At 42.4% G+C, this 18542-nt stretch overlaps 1 protein-coding gene across 1 annotated transcript in view; it reads right to left on the bottom strand.

Annotated features, from left to right (window-relative positions):
- Positions 1–1345: 1345 nt before the first annotated feature.
- The window catches only part of CDH20 (cadherin 20), a 200679-nt gene continuing 183482 nt past the window's right edge, over positions 1346–18542 (bottom strand). Inside the window, exons 9-12 of the mRNA XM_036874127.1 lie at positions 16327–16448; positions 11677–11794; positions 6996–7247; positions 1346–2886 (exon numbers count right to left, since the gene is read on the bottom strand). Coding sequence (XP_036730022.1) covers positions 2381–2886; positions 6996–7247; positions 11677–11794; positions 16327–16448 — 998 coding nt within the window. The 3' untranslated portion in view covers positions 1346–2380. The remainder of the gene's footprint in view (positions 2887–6995; positions 7248–11676; positions 11795–16326; positions 16449–18542) is intronic.

Here is an 18542-nt window from a genome sequence, read left to right as displayed (position 1 = left end):
GCATGATAATCCCCTGTGGTTAGGATAACAGCTGTTCCCAGTTTTTAAAACAAGCAACACAGAGTGAGCTAGTCAAAAAATTATCCTCAGGGCTAGTGATAGAAAAGAAGAATGTTATAATGGTTAATTTGCCCACATTCACATAACTGGTATGTTGTAAAGCCTAGTTTGGACTCAAGTTCACGTTTTTCTTTGCTAAGTTTATTTATTTTTACATCACACTTTACCCTCAAAGAGCATGTATGAGAGCTGCCTTTCATGGAGGAAAGGGTTAGTATGCTGAAGGTTGAAGATGAGAACTTGCCTGGCTGTTAGTGTACCACGTAATAAAGCGTGAAGCACATCCTGCTGGTTCCCAGACATCCATTAGCCTTCTCACATATTTCTGCCAAACTCTCCTTTTTACTGGAAAAGAGATTCACAATACTATTCTACTGATGGGGTAGGCCCCAATGCAATCTAATCTTTCTATATTTGAGAAAGCGTGACCATATGCCAAAGGTTCTCAAAGTGTGGTCCCTGGACCAGCAGCATCAGCATCACCCAGGAACTTGTTAGAAATGCAAATTGCCCCAGATCAACTGAAGTAGAAACTTTGTGGGTAAAGGCCCAACAAGCTATAGTTTAACAAGTGATTCTGTTCCAAGTGATTCTGACACACATTAAAATTTGAGAACCTTTAACCAAGACACTCAGAAAACTATTTTGTTCACAATTTGTTCCCAATGGTGAGGATAACTGTGTAAAATATCCTTTAATAATACGATGTCAAAGAAAGAGATCCCTTCCATCATGTACCCATTAAGCACTTATTAAGTACCCACTCTTAGCTACTGTGGGGAAAGGAAACATGAATAAAATATGGCCCCAGTGTTCTGTGAGCTCATCCAATATTGACAAGATGTACATATTTGTACATATTTTTGGTACATATTTGATTTGCCAACAGAACAGAGATGAAAGTAGCACAGTGGCCTGCTTCATTGGTGGCTGTGTGCAATACACTCTCACAAAACAAAACAAAATATCGGCTAAACTCACTATTGTATTGCTGATGTTATCAAACCATCCTTTGCTCTTTTAAGGGATGGGGAAATGAAGAATATCTATGAAAAGCTTTACAGCTTTACAGTTTAAACCATACGTTCATCTGATCAGTGACCGAAATAGAATGCACAGCCTCATACTTCTGTGCTGTTGTCTTTGTTTGATGAATGAGCCCCAGCCCCAAGAACCTGAGACTAGGTCAGGATCACAAAACCATCTCTTACCTGCTCAGCAATTAAACACATGTGCAATAGACTTTCCCTTCTATTTAACTTTTATTAAAAGAGGTGCTAAGGTACTGAGATGCAGTACATCATATTTATTACCAAAATTATTAACAAATATACAAAACTTATATATGTAATTTTCTTACATCCATTTATTCTCTATAATACTGATTTGTGTTCAAGTAGGTTATCTACAGTATGTAAACATCCCTTGAATTGACCTCACACAGATTAGGAAAGCCCTCTAACCCATGCTTTTATCAGATACTTCTTTTTATTTGGCTTTCATTTGTAGAATCTAATCTTCACATTTGGCACATGGAAGAGACGTCTACAGTGCAAAAGAGGCAGATTTTCTGGTCTCCTTCTGAATAATTTTGCAGGGGCACAGTTAAAGAGCACTCTAACTCCATGGTGGATTTGTTGTAATGCCAACAACTCTTGGTTCAGCCATTAAACTTGAGCTTAAAGTCAATGCCTCTTCCTTCTCCCACCCCCCTGCCCACCCCCCATGCAAGGTCAATTAGGCCTTAACCTTGTTTTAAAAGGATTAAAAGAAATTGCATCCATCCCAGAACAAGTAGGTTAATTTCACCGAGGAATAATTTTTCAGTGTTCTTTTATGGGGGTTGGTTTGTGCAGCGTGATGAGCCAGCAAAACTTTTAAGTGGCGAATAAACATGATTAAAAATAAAACAAAACAAAAAACGGATAGGAGAGTAGAACTTTCTATTTGCTTTCAACTGCCACCTCTGCACTGAAAAGCACAGCCTCTCTGAGGTGGCAAAATGACCAAGTGAACAGCGGAGAACAGTCAAGCCCGCCATACTTAACCGTGGAATCCACACCTTTGAATACAGTATCACAAAAATTAAAAAAGAAGAAAAGGTCATTGGAGATTCTGCCCCCCTCTTCCTGTGTTTCCTTTTGATTATTTAACTTAATCTAACCAAGTAAAGCTGATCCAGAGAGAGCTCTGCTCGCCCGCTCCCCCCGCAACCTCACTCTCCAGCACAGTCTTGCTCTTGCGGTTGGCGGCGCCTCTTCCGCGAAGCCTCCGCCCCAGAACGGCCGGGTTTGGCCGCGCGCCGGCCTCCCGGCTTCCGTCACCACAGGGGCGTGGGCCCCTCCGACGCCCCGTAGAGCTCCGCCAGCTTCCGGAAGCGGGGCCCCCAGTCCGTCAGGAAGTCGAAGCTCTGCTCCGAGTCTGAAGCGGCCGACTGCAGGGAGCTCAGAGACCCGGCGACCGAGCCGTCCCCCTCGAACATGTACGTCTGCAGGGAGTCGAAGGGCGCGGCCCACAGGTCCATGTCGGCCTCGTAGAGTTTGGCCAGGACGTAGCTGTGGACGGTGCTGTTGACGGCGCACGTCTGAGGCACGTAGCGGGAGAGGCTCTCGATCTCGGGCAGCATGTCCTGCCGCGTCTTGGAGGCGCCGCCCACCTGCGCCTCCCGGGGGTTCCACATGGCCGCGATGTCGAAGGCCTCGGTGTCCTCCTCGCCGCCGCCCTCGTCGTCGTAGCGGACGATGTTCTCGTGGATGTTTTCCTCGTCGTCGATGATGTACGGCTGCTTCCGGTGCCTCCGCATGGACAGGATGAGCAGCACCAGCACTGCCGGAAACACAGAGGACCGGGTGTTGGCGGAAGAGCCCCGGCCGTGTGGGCCGAGACCAGAGCTCTTGAGTAGCACAGGTAGGGGAAGGGCTGTCTGGGTGGGGAGCGCAGGGGCAGTGTTTGGCTATGTGACCTCACAGGGTCTACCCTGTTCTCACTCTTCCTGCACTGCTGGATGGAGAGTCTGTGGGCGAGTGAACCCTACGTGACATGTTTCCACGTGGTTTAAGTAGAAGTTGCATGTAGAGGCTCTGCACACACCTTATCGCTTTGAAATGTGTGTGCGTTTGTACACCCAGCCACCCAGTGTAACATCTCATTAACAAAGCACGAAGCCCTGTGGCCCGCCGTGGAGTATATGCTAAGGATCAGATCATGTTTTCTGACTTCGTAAGGACGAATACGTGTTTCTCTATTATAATGTGAAAACCTTACTCTATAGGTGGAATCCTGCTTTTTTACATTAGCCTCTCAATAGGATCCTACTTTGTAAATATACAGTGGACCCTGGAACAACATGGGTTTGAATTACTGGGGTCCACTTAGCTGTGGATTTTTAAAAGTAAATACATACTGCACTACTACTGCAGTTGGTTGCTGCAAAGGCTGAACCGTGGATACTGAGGGCCGACTATAAGTTATACATGACTTCAGGGCAGGTCTGGGCCCCTAACCCCACCCCACCATTGTTCAAGGGTCAGTTGTGATCATATATTAATTCATATGAGTATAGACACATGTGTTAAATATGAGCCAAAGTCTTAGCCTTTTTATGTTTTCTCCAAAAAATAAGAGAGCATAAATGACCGTCTTTGTCCAGTTTACTCAGATTCCTCAGAAAAGCCTTCCATTAGAGAGATGGTTGTGACTTTCTAGATCTAAGGATGTTCATGGAAGAGAGGGAATGAGCAATGACATTTTATATAATTCATCATGTTATCAAAGACGCACCACACTGTTAGATGTGCCCTTGCAGGTTTGGATGAAATTTTATCCCAACATAACGTTTTTTTTTTTTTTTCCGCAGGATGTGTTCGCTGGGGTTTAAAGGAGAGATGGAGGTAATCCCATTGAACCGTTTATCTCTGTGAGTAAAAATGTTTTCCAGGAAGTGTGTTGAGGTTTTGGCTGTAGAACTGCTATTGATTTTTTTTTTTTTTCTAGCATGCTTTGTTACAGCTGGTGAACAGTGACAGCTTGACAACACTGCAAAATAAGAGCCCAGTTTATCCAAGGGGTGGGGGGGAATGGAGTACAGTCATATGCCCAGTAAGATTATGGACTGACTTAAAAAAATAACAACAATGGTTTTTTTAAACTTGAATGTGGAATGTGCTTTTTGTAAATTGCAGTTAATGATGTTAATACATGATATTTTCCTGAATAGCTCGGGTGACAAAATGCACACACAGGAAACAGTTATATACTCTTGTATTTTATCTCTGTGCAAAAATGTAACTCATAGACTAGAGGACTGTGGGATTTCAGAGAAATGGACTAATAGGACTTTAAGGAAGTGGGGGCTTGAACTGGGCATTGGAGGTTGGGGTGTGATTTGGATGGATGCAGGGTGGAGAAATGGGATTCTGAGTGAACTTGCTGTGTTTGAGGGATTCAGTAAGGAGTTACTAAACTCAGATATGTTTTAGACATTATCTGAAGCAAAATGGAAACAAAGTAGAATATGACATGATTTCTGTTTTTACAGGCGTGCAATCTAAGGAGATAATAGACATTAATGATTAATATGAAACAGGTGGTGATAGGACTACCATAGAGCTGCAAGAGTTTTGCAGAGAATACAGAAGCAGGGCCAGTTAATTCTTCCTGGGGACCTGGGAAAACCTCCACACAGGTGACACTGGAGTGCTAGGTGTGGTATTTCAGAAAATGCTGGGAAGCAAGATTAGAAAAGTCTTTGTACTGGAAAGAATTCTGATGATATAGAATTAGGCAGTTTATAGAAATCTGAAAAAAATAAAGATTGCTACGTAACTTATTTTTAGGTAATTTATTTAAATAACAAGTATTATATAACCTCCTGAAAATCAAATTTTGGGAAAATGATCCTATTCAGCTGAAGGGCTTCCCTGACAGAAGAGAATCAGTTCTAGGGATGTTTATTCTTTAGGATCTATAGGCACAGTGCATAGGGCCTATGAGATTTTCTAGGAACTAGATACATATTTGAAACATGGAAAAAATCCATAGTCAAAATTAATGTGTTAATATAATTATCCACAAAATGTAGTATTTCTTTGACAAATCAACTGCAGTTCAGTCTTACTCAGTTTTATGAATTATATTTAATGTGGGATGTACGCTCTTAGAAGTGCAAGTGCCTAAAACTCTGAGAATTTTATGACAGCTTTGCTTGGTTTAGGTCCTGAAAACTGTCTGTTTATTCTGCGCAATTCCAAAGGCAAGACATAATGGGTTTGGGAGGCACAAAATAAATCGCCCCTTGCACACCACTTCTAACTTGAGAGCCTCTTTGTGCCAGCCCCTTTAAATCAGTCCCCCTGAAATGGTGGCTTCTTTTACTGTTTGTGGGCTAGAGTGAACTTATAATGTAGACATTTTCCTAAGATAGAAGTAAGGACAGCCAGACTGGAAATTTCTCCTAGGAGCAAGTTTCTTCAAAGGCCTCTTGCAGGTTGTCCTGTTATGCACTCAAGGGCTCCTAATGCCACCTTATGGACACTCAGGGAATTGCAGGAGGGTTTTATTTGTCAGTACAGAAAGGGACCAGAAGCCATAACAATCCTCTTTGATCCAGGGATCCAAGGACTTTGAAAGGTTACTTCTTTATACTGCTTTTCCCTTCATGTAGCACTGACCTACATGAAGCATATTCCACAGACCTACTAGAAATTCAATCAAGCAACTGACGTTTTAGTTAGACCTTTCTTTGGTCTGACTCAGTCTCTTGGTTTGGAGGTAAACCTGGGATCAGGGCTTAAATTCTAATTTTAATCCTCAGTGCTTTACTCTTTTCCCTTACCAGAATTTTTTCCATATTGAATAATATTACTATCTACTAAGTCTGCTTTTCTCTAAGCAAAATAAGTATGCTGTGAATTATTTCAGTCAGAAGAGTTGGGAGATATGTACAGATATTTTTTTGGTTTCAGGAATTGGTTTAGATGTGTTTGTTTTGAGTGTGGATTTTGAGGATAATAGCATGAATGGCCTTGGTACAAGGGAGTAGGGAGCTGCTTTGCAGTATGACTTTAGATGAAGAAGAAAGGATCCCCTATCCCAGTAGTGCTCTCCCACTGGCCTGTCATCACATCTTTATTTCACCAGTAGAGGCAAACTGGCCCTGGTTAGAGGCCACGGTACCCAGGGAGGGGGGGTGCTAACGCCCCCAAACAGCTTACCCTCCCAGATATCCATGTGGTTCACTCTGCCCCTTTTTTCAGATCTCTGCTCAGAGGTCGTCTTATCAGTGAGGTCCTCCCCGACCACCCTAGTTAAAATGGCACCCACCCCTGTCTCCTGTCCTCTCAGGACTCCCTGTCCCTCTTCCCTTCTCTGTAACACTTACCACCTCCTGAATCTGGGGATGAACATTTGGGAGAAAGGCCGTACTGCTCAGATACAGGGATGTGCAATGTGGGGCCTGCCTGTGTTTCAGCCCTGGCTCTGCCACTGAGATTTGGCCTTGGGCCCGTCACTACCTCTTTGTGATTTAGCTACTACTTATCTGAAATGAGGGGGTTAGAAGAGGTGATCATCATATCCTGTCCAAAATTATTATATAGGTTCTATGATGTCAAAATGAACTTGCTTTATTTTGAAGTAAGCTCTGTGAAGGCTGGGGCATTTCTGTCTTATTAATCCCAGCACCTAGAACGGCAGCCTGGCCTACAGTAGATGCTTGATAAATATATGTGCTTTGATTTGGCCACAGAGGCCATGAGTTCCTTGAAGGAAGGGACTGTCTCCAAGTTCTTCACTTTTTCCCAGCCTTACTCTCCCACCTTTTCAATAAGCGCAGTGTGGAAAACCAGTTCTGGCCAGCTGTGTCAGGGTGATAACGGAATGGTATCTAAGTAAGCGCTTTCAGGACCCCACAGAATGGAGAGGAGCCACTTACTCACCTAAGAGGACAAAGATGCAGGCCAGGATGGCGATGAGGGCGCCGCGGCTCAGCCTGACTGGGAGCATGTAGGCCTCGGGGCTGCAGGACAGGACGTGGCCGTCGTCGTCACAGCTGCACACCTGGACAGTCAGCGTGCCCGTGCTGCTCAGCGCCGGCTGCCCATTGTCCGATACCAGGATGGGCAGGTGAAAGACGCTCTGCTCCTGCTGCCGGAAGCCAGACCTCCTAGTTAGAATCCGGGCAGTGTTATCTGAAGAAGACAGGGGTTCCAGGATCGAAAAAGGAGAGGGAAGGGGAAAATGAAAGAACCAACAAGAGAATTAATGTTTTGGATTGAGGAAAGCAAGGGGGCAGGAACTGGGTGGGGAAGGAGAGAGAAGGGACAGCATGCCCTGGAGGCGGTTAGCTGCAGCCGCCATTGGGTTTGTCGGGATCAGCAGTTGGATTCAGAAACCAGGATTTTTGCTTGCTTCTCGGGAAAACCCTGAGGCCTAGGAGAGAGACCTTTTTTGAGAGTCTGTCTTACCCTTTGTGACAAAGTGCCCAGGGCGAACTGTCAGACTTCAGATCTGACTGAAATGTCCCTGGGGGAACTTGACAGAAATGAACAGTCACTGGTGACGTGTGGTCCCTGTTTGTTCTAGCTCAGCAGCTTTCCAAGGCCCTGTGCTGCTTTGTGCCCCCAGGGAAAGAATGCTGAGGAGCCCACGCGGCTGTGGCACATTGCTTACTTTTGCCACTTCGGCTGGAGTTCAAGTCTTCTGCTGTTTTCTTTTATGCCTTTGAAATGCAGTCACCAACTCCTGTGCTTTCTGATGAACCTGCTCGTTTAGCAGAAGCTTATTTGAAATCCCCTAATCATATGACACACCCTGTTATTTCCCGCTAATTGGTGGTCTAAGTTTAAGCAATTAATATGAATTTGGTGAAAATTCAATACTAGTTTTTTCCCCCAGTTTTAAAGGGGATTAGCAAAATTGTTTGGTATGTTTCCACAAAGCTGATATGTGTGTGTGTGTGTGTGTGTGTGTCTGTGTCTGTCTGTCTGTATTTATATTTGCCTAATGTAATGTTTTGGGATCTTTTTTAATCTATGTTCTCAAGTTTTCTTGAGTGGGTTTGACTTATAAATCAGATATATTTTCTGGAAAGCTGGTATCTTATTCAGCAGAGGAAAAGTTTGAGAGATGTGGTAGGACATATAATCAGTGACTCTTAAAGCTAACATCATCAATATGGAAGGTCCTCTGGATGTGTTTCACATTTCACAGGGAAGAGTCTAGAACTGCACAAAAAATTCTCAGAGTCTAACCAAAGTAAACATTATTGATATCATACCAATATCAATACTTCTGGACATAATAAAGGATTATACTTTTCTACCGTCTTGAATTTGGGCATGTCCGTATCATTTGCTTTAGATGATGAAAATGAGCAAAACTGATTCGTGTCTCTTCCGGGCAGCAGCATGTATCAATAATAGCTGGTATGTGATTCTTGTGCTCTCTTGCCTTGTTGTAATATATGAAAGAACATTTGAGATGGAGAGCCAGGCAGCCTACACCTGGACAGCTGTCCTTGGTCACCAGACCCACAGTCAGCTTTATGTGAGCAAGAAATTAACTTTAGTTGTGTTAAGCCACTGAGATTTTGGTGGTGTTTGTTCCTGCAGCCTAACCTAGCCTATCCTGACTAATACATAATTCCTTAATTAACTTTTCCACCTCCTCCTCCCCTTGTTTTATCATGAGAGCAGTTGTTTTTTGAGAGCTTATGTGCAAGGTATTTAGAGTTTACATGCAGTATCTCATTTAATCTTTACCACCATTTGGTGAGATAGTGATAATCTCACCCTTTTACAGTGAGAGTTAAGGCCTAGAGAGATTATGTAATTGGTTCAAAGTCACGAATTTAGTAGGACAGCTGGGATTTGAACTCTGGTCTCTTGACTCCAAATACATACTCCTTCCATTGTGCTGTGTAACTGCTTACTTAGTTTTGTAACATTAATGTTGAAAATTATTCAGCTAATTGAAATCTCTTCCTACTTTGGTACAGGCCTTTTCCCTCTTATTTCCTTCTCAGTGGAGAAAGATAGCAGTTGGTTACCAACCTGAAGATTATATTCGTATTTCCACCTACCACACAATCCATCTTCTTTTCTGTTTTCCAGATTTAATAGCTAAGTACTAGTAATTTTGCTTCACAGTTTCAGTTTCATTTTGTTTTTGTCCGAAGTAAAGTTTTTCTCGAACAGAAATCTTTTTTATTTTTCATTTTCATCAAGGGTAGTTCATCAGACTTTTAGAAAGCCGGAGAAGAGCTGAATTTCATGTAAGTGTTACATTATGCCTACTATGCATCATAGATTTCTTGATCTCAGAATTATTTAAGATGAAGGAAAAAAGATCAGAGCATCACATTGCTGAGACTAGTCCTACAAAGGAGCTGGCAAAATGTAGCCACTTGCAAAATTTTGTTGAATATTATAACTGGAGCTTGAGTAACCCATCTGGAAATAGTATCCAAGGTGACACAAAAATTTTGTGTGTGTGTGTGTGTGTGTGTGTGTGTGTGTGTGGCGAAAACAGGAGGTCTCAACTTCCAGTCCCAATTTTAATGCTTACTCACTCTCTATTCCATGGGCCATTTACTTTCTTTCCTTATCTATCAGATGAGACAATGAGAATCATCAGAGGCATTGGTAACTTTCTTAAGACCTTATAGGATTATTATAAATATCAAATAAAGCAAAGTATGGGAAAATGTGTGTGAAACTGTGAAGTATATGGACAATCCTTTTCACAATGCTTTGGGGATTAAGAAAGGCTTTACTTGAAATAGTGCACTGTTGTGTTCATAAATGAATATCATGTTTTGGGCACGGGAGTTGGAGGGCTTGACAGTAGATCCACCACATCAGATGTTGGTCAGTTTTTTAATGAGTCTCAGTAAAGGATACTCGAGGGATAAATTGTCATGAGGAGATTAAGAGTTCATTCTTTCTGTTGAAGATGTTCCGACTTCCATTTAGAAAAAAACCTTCCAAGAGATGAGCCATTTCTTTTTATAGTCATCAGGTTCCAGGGGCCCATCTTTTTAAGGTATTGGCTCCATGAATTGGTGCCCAAAGTCATTGTTAAGAAATTTGCAGCATTTTGCTGCGTATTGTTTCTGTATTGATTCAGACAAATATCAGAGTGGAGGAATAGAGTGACACTTAGCTGAAAATTTGAAGAAACAGTATAATGTATTATTTTTTTCCCCAGGGTTTCTACTATGAAACCTATGCTAGGGAATTCCTTGGTGGTCCAATGGTTAGGACTCCATGCTTCCACTGCAGGGGCAGGGGCCCTGGGTTTGATCCCTGGTCTGGAAACTAAGATCCTGCAAGCCTTGTGGCACAGCCAAAAAAAAAAACCTATCCTGAAGGGTCTGAAACAAGTTTTTGCAGGAAGGGTTTCCAAGTGAAGCAGATAAATGAATAATTCAAAATTTGACCCAGTAAAAAATATCAGGATATTTAATTGTAGCATTCCTGTTGTTGTAATTTATATTACTCTTCCTTTCAGAATTATCATAGTGGTTTGATGATTTTATGTAGATGATTAAAGGGATGACTTGGAAGGATGCTTTCCATTTAGAAGAAAACAGGTTTGATATTCTCTAGTTTTAATAGCAGAATATCGTGTGGGGTGGATTTAATACTTTAAGTCCCAAACAATTGATTTTTGGACTAAGACTAGGTATGCCTAAATCATGACTTTTTGTTACCCTTTGTTTAGATTGTTATAAAGTGACAGCACTTTAGAATTGGAATAAAAATGAGGCCACCACAGCCCAGAGAAGTGATGCCCTCCCTCTCCAAGGTCAAACAGCTAGTTGGTAGCAGTTAGCAACATAAGGGGTTCACTTGACAGATTTAAATTATTTTTTCACTTGGTCTGACCCTTCTCTGAAAATCTTCTGGCCAGAGTACAGAAGCCCCTCCTTTTCCCATCTGTGCCCAGTGAAGAGTGTGCTAGGTCTGTGAACTCCTTAGCTGGTCTGAATGCTTTTTGGAGTAGAGGGGTCTAGAATTCCATTCCAGCAAAGATGTAGAGGGAAGCACTTTCTGGAATAGGGAACCCCACCTGACTGTTCTTTCTGAATCATTCCAAAACAATAAAGTGGTTTCGGTGCCAGAACTACCCATTGTATTCCTGTATTTGTCCTTTGCTCTTAAGTAACTCAAAGGTTACTTAGCCTTTGTCTCCCTTTTGTTCTGGGAGCTCTCACTGTTTCCCCCTTTGATCCTTGCTTAGAAGTGTTCACTCAGGTTTTTCTCCTTGGGCCTCTTCCTGTCAGCTTTCTCAGATTCTTCCTGTAGTTAAAGAACATACAAACATGGCTACTCTCTGTGGGGATGAAGGAAGCCTGTGTGCCTCGCACAGTGTCTGGCCCAGAGCCCGTGCTCCAATGTTTGAGTGAACTGACTGACTGAGTAAAAGTTTCAGAATCAGCAGAGGACGTTCTTTGTCTTTGATGTTCTGAAACAAAACTTTGAAAGACCGTACAGATTAACATGAGTGTCTTTCGTGCTGTTCAAGAGCAGGTGACCTCTGACACTGTTTGCGTGGTACAGGAACCCAAAGCTTCCAGCCCACGCTGTAGAAGAGCACCGGCAGGCAGCTGATTACCTTGGTTGTCCCTTACGGTGAAGTTGGGGTTGTTAGCAGCCTCAGGAGCCAAGCTGTAGTAGAAGTGCTGGCCGTCGCGTGGGTCATCTTGGTCCACTGCGCTCACTGTCTGGATCAGCTGAGGGAGGGACACGAAATCAGGCGAGTCAGAGTCAAAAGAAAAGCTTCAAGGGCAGGGGGGGGTCCCAAACCCTGAAATCCAGTAGTATATTGTTTTACCCAATGAGGACATCCTGAAACTTCCCTCGGCAGTCTCTGTGCCATCACACAGTGCAGAATTGAATTTTGGTTTATTGTTGGGCCTGAGTGTGTTAACAGGCACAGGGTAGATGATACCTGAATGCCTCAGATGTTAGACATCGACATAACACGCTATTCTCACCCCAGGTCTGGCCCTTTTTAGGCAGTTGATACAGAAGACTTTGAGTGAAATAATTCTGGGATGCCACAAGGTCCTGCCTGTTTCCCAGTTCTTTTGTGCCCTCGCCTCACCTTCTTAGCCTCACATTTGGGTTAATATTTCATGGTCAGATTGCTGTCTTTGAGAGGCCTCTGTTTAAAAATGACCAGTACCTAGTGGGAAGTAAGCAGACACTACATTGATTGTGTCAGGTTAATGGAAAACAGACGTGAGGGGATGGGTCGCAGAGCAGTCACTCTTTGTTGGCAGGAAGGGGAGCTAGGCAAAGTGTAGAGCACAAGACCCCCAGGGTGGGCTGTATAGAACAGACTGGAGTCAGAAGCAAGGCTTGCGGCTGAGGAGAGCAAGAGGTGGGGTGGCTTCCTCTTGAGCTCTTTGGCCAAAATTTTGCCTTTTCCACGTGTTTTTCAAAGTTGTAAGTTACCATGAAGGTTATGAAGATCAGGATGGAAAAGTTCCTAAAGAAAGCAGTGAGAAATGACACAGTTGCAACACTGGCAAGCAGAGTGGGGGGATATAGAACAGGAGTCGAAGGGGTGGTCTCCCTCCTGTGTGTTTGCTCTCCCGCCAGCCAATGGCACAGACTCCCCCCACCCCTCTCGGGCCTGGCCCTGTAGACACCACACTCCTGCTGTCAAAAGCCGGCTATTAACAGGGTAGAAAATGGAACATTCAAGGTCAGCTGGAGGGCTGAGGTGGGCTTGCTTCGTCTTTGTTTCTTCATCTGTAAATTAAGGAGGTAATGCTATCCTCACAGTGTGTGGAAGATTAAATAACAGAGGGGAAAGCTTCCAGCAAGGGGCCTGCTGGTAAGCATGGTGTTGCTCAGACCCCCTTCAGTGAAGGACTTGATGCCTTCACCTGTCAGTCTCTTTGGCGGTTGCCTCAGTTGCTGAGAGCCACCTACCCACAGTCACCACATCCTTCCAGGACAATCCATATCCACTGACTGATGCGATAGTATAAAGCCTGGCCATCCCATCTCACCTCAGGAGAACCCTAGTCCTAGAACTCTGTGAAGTCATCCAGGGCTGTTAGTGGGTCTGCACTGCAGCTGGACTTCTCCTTTTGCCCAGTCCTGCAGAAGTTCTTCCCTTCCATGGGCGTTGGCCCCAAGGGCATGCCTTAATAAACATCTTAGACCAGAGCTCTATCTCATTTATGCCTCCTGGTGAACCCAACTGGCAGCGGGGCTCTGTTGAATCGAAAGGTCGGGGGGATGGAGTTGCAATAAAGGGGAGGGATCAGGAGAGCACTGAAGATAAATCTGCCCCACAGTCCAGCCTGGTGTCAGTGCTGCTCGTACACGAGGGTCACCCCACTGCCCCATTCCTGCCGAGACAAATCCTGTACGTTCCATCTTGCGCATGGGGCCAAACACGTGAAGACATGTTTCTTCATGAATGTTATAAATAGGTGATTATGTATAACTTGGCAAACAGAAAGTCATTTCAGAACATCTGACCTATGAAATTGTATATAGGTATATTGGTGATGTGGGGACCTGAGGCATATGATGGGTTGGTTACAGGGCTTTAAAGAATGGGTGGGCGATGATACAGGTCGGGAGCACCAGAGCCTGCTCTCCTGGCCTCCCCTCTCCTGGCAGGTCTGATTTCATCCTCAGCCCCACTTGCCATTCAAGATTCTGCTTAGCAGGTTTCATGCCGCCCTCAGCCTGCACCAAAGACGTTGTCTGATTTCTTTCTGGGCTTCCTTTCTCCCTAAGAGGAAAGCACACATCCCAACTCGGCAGATACAAAGCTAACGACAGTGTATGACAAATCTAACACAAGGAGGCCTGATTCTTCGTAAACCAGACGTACCTACTGAGCTGCGTGCTTTTGAAAGAAAATCTTCAAAACATGTCCCAGAGCCAAAATCAAAGAGTAGGATTTACGTATCTTGGGCTAAAGATGACAAATATGACAGACTATGATAAACTTGTGGCTCACGGTCTGAACTTGGAAGTCACAGATAAACCGTGCTTCAAAGGACTGTATAATAGACAATTAGAAGATGTATATAGAAATGTAGAAATGGGAGGTGTTCTTGTGTGCTGCAAAAACAGGAGAGGTGGTAACATGCTATTAACCTGTCCTTCTGGACTTCCCTGGTGGTGCAGTGGTTAACAATCCTCTTGCCAGTGCAGGGGACACGGGTTCGAGCCCTGGTCCAGGAAGATCCCACATGCTGCGGAGCAACGAAGCCCGTGCGCCACAACTACTGAGCCGGTGCTCTAGAGCCCGTGAGCCACAACCACCGAGCCCATGTGCCACAACTACTGAAGCCTGTGCGCCTAGAGCCCGTGCGCTGCAGCAAGAGAAGCCACTGCAATGAGAAGCCCGCGTACCGCAAGGAAGAGTAGCCCCCGCTCGCCGCAACTAGAGAAAGCCCATGCGCAGCAATGAAGACCCAATGCAGCCAAAAATAAATAAATGAATAAATAAATAAATTTATATATTAAAAAAAACCCTGTCCTTCTATTCTGAAGCCCATTAAGAAAGGAAATGTTTCACTTTTGGGGAATGAGGGGTTTAATTTATTGTGCTACTATTACTCTTTATATTACAGATTAAAAATTAGTTTCTTGTTATATTAAAATATAAAGTATTATGTTTGTCATATTATAATGATAATCTTACATAAAACAAAAATTTATGTATGCTGTTTCTATAATATATAAGTAAATTGTCACGTTACAATAAAAAAATTATTAAAATAAAGTCCCAAATCCCTTCACTCAAATCTCAACTACCTTAGCACAGTAACTATTGCTATTTTTGCATCCTGCCTCCCAATTTTTGTTCACATGCAGATACAGTTTTACATAACTTCAAGCATGTACATGTAGTTTCTATACCTCCTTTCTTATAATAACACAGATAATTTCTTATGCTGGAAAGTCTTCATTGTAACTTTATTAGCTGCATAATATTTCAGGTCTTTCTAGACTAGAAATTCAATAGATATGGAAGTAGAATTATCTTAGACTTGTTGATAAAAAGTTTAGGCATGCTATAGACTATTGCAGTGGGTTTCAAGAATCAATGGATGAGATAATTTAGATGAGAAGGACTACAGGACACATTTTTTTTCCTCTGGAACAAGGGAGTCACTTTTTCTTTGACTGAGTAGAATGGTAAAGATGCGTTGAGTCAATCTTTGGTGAGTTCAGGAAGCTAATAAAAGTTTTGGTTGTATAGACAGAGTCTGTGCAGTGGGATGTTGCAGGAGAGTGAGAGAAGTGGAAGCAAAAGCTGTGTTACAGTCGGAAAGCCTGAATTACCAAAGCGTGTGTCCTTGCCATGTGCACCCAACGCCCCCAAACCAAAATCCACAGGACCACAAAATATGCTCGGGGGAAATACATTAGGGAGGATTGAAGAGTCTTACAAAAGCAGGAGCAGAAGAGGAGAGATTGCCTGTGATCTGAGGTATGGAAGGGTGGGCAGCAGCCTGACACGTACATTAATAACGTGGCCATTCCAAGCACAGTTTGGATGTTTTTCAGTTACACCACTTGGGATTTAGTCAACCCAATATTCATTTAGGTTTAAAAGCAGACTTAAAAAAAATACACAAATATATCTGAAGATTATGAAACTAAAGCTGTTTCAAATAAGTAGAAATTTGTTCCTTCAGATGCCTTTCCTTTCAAAACTTTACATGACATGAGTGGTACTAAGAAAATGGATGTTTTAATTGAGGGAGGGGAGAGAGTAGGTAATTCTAGGTAACGAAGTGTTCTCAGAATAGGGCAGGCAGTCTGTAAACTTGCTGCCAGAAGGAAGGGAGGTAGGAAGATATAAAAACTAAACTTTCCTTACCACAAACACTTTCAAGGATGAGTGCTAAAATGAGAAAAAGACTCCTTTTTTCTGCCGATCTTCATCTCCATGGTCCCTCATTTCCAGGACCCAGAGCACATGTTACTGCAGTTGGTTCCATACAGTTCAGTTACAGGGTGGGTAACTAACTACCTGGCTTCACAGGTGAGTAAGCCCCCTTGATTCACAACCTTGTTTAGACTATAAAATGTAATGGAGGCTCGAAATAGTTGTCTTAACAAATAAACTGTTGCAACATGATATACAGAAGTTGGGGACTCTCTTTTGTAAACTTAGTTTCTGGAGTCTAAATTTCTTTGATGGCAAATCTGGTTATCTGAAACAGTCGTTTCCACATGTTGGGGGTTCACCAAGGTGCCCCCTCACAGGCTGCCTTACCTGCCCTGCTTTGGCATTCTCACAGACAAAAGCTTCATAGAATCTGGGGAACTTTGGAGCATTGTCATTCACATCTAAGACTTTGATTGTGACAGGAACGCTTCCAACCTGGGAAGGATTGTCTAAAAGCACACACAAAACAAACAAACAAAAACCAAAGGTGAGGAGGGTTCAGAAATGCAAGAAAGCAGCTCTTTGTTGGAATAGGTATTTACCTCCTCATTCTGGTTTTTAAAGGAATGGGTAAAGTACATGGAAATAGCAACACAAGGATGCAAGGGTTGCCTATTAAGAGTGTGGCCAGAACATAAGCATGGGCAGGACGAGTTTTGTGTTGGAGAGTGTGTGTGATATCAGGAGGTTGAGGGGAGGGATGAGACTCGGGGGGGGAGCAGGTATCACAAAATGAATCTTAAAAAGAGGTTTTGAATCTCTCACTTGGGTCATGCTTCAGATTCTAGAATTGAAGGCAGGTCGCACCCTGAGCAGTGAGAGTGGCACCAACAAGCTCTTTCCCCGGGAACTATACTCAGCATCAAGCTGCCATATCTTTGAACTGTGTCTGTGAGCATTTGTGCTTTTTATTTTGCTCATCCATTAGCAAGATGTGTCCTAATGTAATTGCTTCTTCGTTTTACAACATTTTGGCTTACAAAAGGTTTCATAGGAACACTTTACTTTTGGATAGTGGGAAAACCTGTAATCAGTTCTTTGAATTACTGTTTCAGAAGGTTTCAAGTTATTCATGGGGTTATAGATAACACTGCACATTTATTTCCACCTATGGACTAAGGGAGATATTATAGGATCAAACACACACCAAATCTGTATCTTTGGCTGGGGTAGGAGAAGTTACTCATAGTCACTTATGGGGAAATATGTCCTTTTGGTCGTCTTTTGCTTGGCATTACCACACAAAAATAATTTCACAGCCCCACTAGTGCCCCTCCTGCCTTTTTCTGTTTTGGCCACTATCCCAGGAAGACAAAATAGAAATCATAAGACACAGAAATTATGCTTAGTAAATAATTGTATTAAACCTCAGAATGCCCTGTTCTTTTGGTTCATTTTTTTTCTTTCAAATGTCTATACTGTGTTTTTCTGCTGAATATTTCTATTGCTTGGTTACCAAAAGTGCTGCCATATTTACATTTTTTTCATTGTAACTTGGTGGTGCTTGTTTATACAAGGAATAATGAAAAATTCAGAAAAACATCAGAATAAATGTGATCCATAGTCCTACCACCAGAGAGCTCCATTGTACGTTATGTATATTACATGTGTCCAAACTCTCCAATACACACACACACACACACACACATATACACACACATGCACTGAAATTAAAAAAAAATAAAGTTGAATTTAGAGCTTTAATATTTTAGGGCAAGATTATCCTTGTCATTGAAATATACTTTGAAAGCATGGGTATTAATATCAACATGATAGTCTCATTTTACTGTGTGGCTGTACCATAATTTATTTAATCAAACTCCTATTGTTAGACATTTAGGTAATTCCCTATTTTAAAATAACAATGCAGTGGACATTTGGGTACATAAATCTTTGTTAATATTTATTATTATTTCCTTAAGATAATTATTAAAGGAGAATTCTTGAGAAAAAGAGTATGAATATATTGGGGGATCTTAATACAAAGATTAGTTACCAAATTGCTCTCATGAATGGCTGTACATACTTCTGCCAATATGTTAGTATTTGTCATTTCCCTTAATCTTTCTCATCACTTGGTGTTATGAAAAATATGGAATGTAGTAGTATATAATCTAATTTGTGTTGAGATTATAATAAATATGTTAATTTAGTTTGTTAGTTTTAATTTTATTTTTAAGTTTATGTTAGTCTGTCTTTTGTTGTAAGATGTCTGAAATTCTTAAATGCATGTGTGTGTATATGTATGTGTGTAATAAGGGTGATATGTTTCCTTTCATCCAATAATAATATTTTATACTATTTGAGCATTCCTAATCTTATTAAAGATTGAAAGCCTCTTAGAGTTCTCAGGAGTTGTCCCTTTTCTTCATATAGAGGTCTAGCTCTTTGGTTTAAGGATGCTATTTTTTGTGCTGCTTTTGCATGTTTTGTTTGTGTGTTTTTACCTCTAGCACAGGATTAGGTATATAGAAGATCCTCAATAAGTATTTGAACTAAATACATTCATTCACTTGCATAAACCAGGATTTCCATTCCTTTCC

The sequence above is a fragment of the Balaenoptera musculus genome, chromosome 14 (genome assembly GCF_009873245.2).
Source record: "Balaenoptera musculus isolate JJ_BM4_2016_0621 chromosome 14, mBalMus1.pri.v3, whole genome shotgun sequence".
NCBI lineage: Eukaryota > Metazoa > Chordata > Mammalia > Artiodactyla > Balaenopteridae > Balaenoptera > Balaenoptera musculus.
The sequence above is the reverse complement of the archived record's forward strand: the minus strand, read 5'-3'. Positions and strand labels throughout refer to the sequence as shown.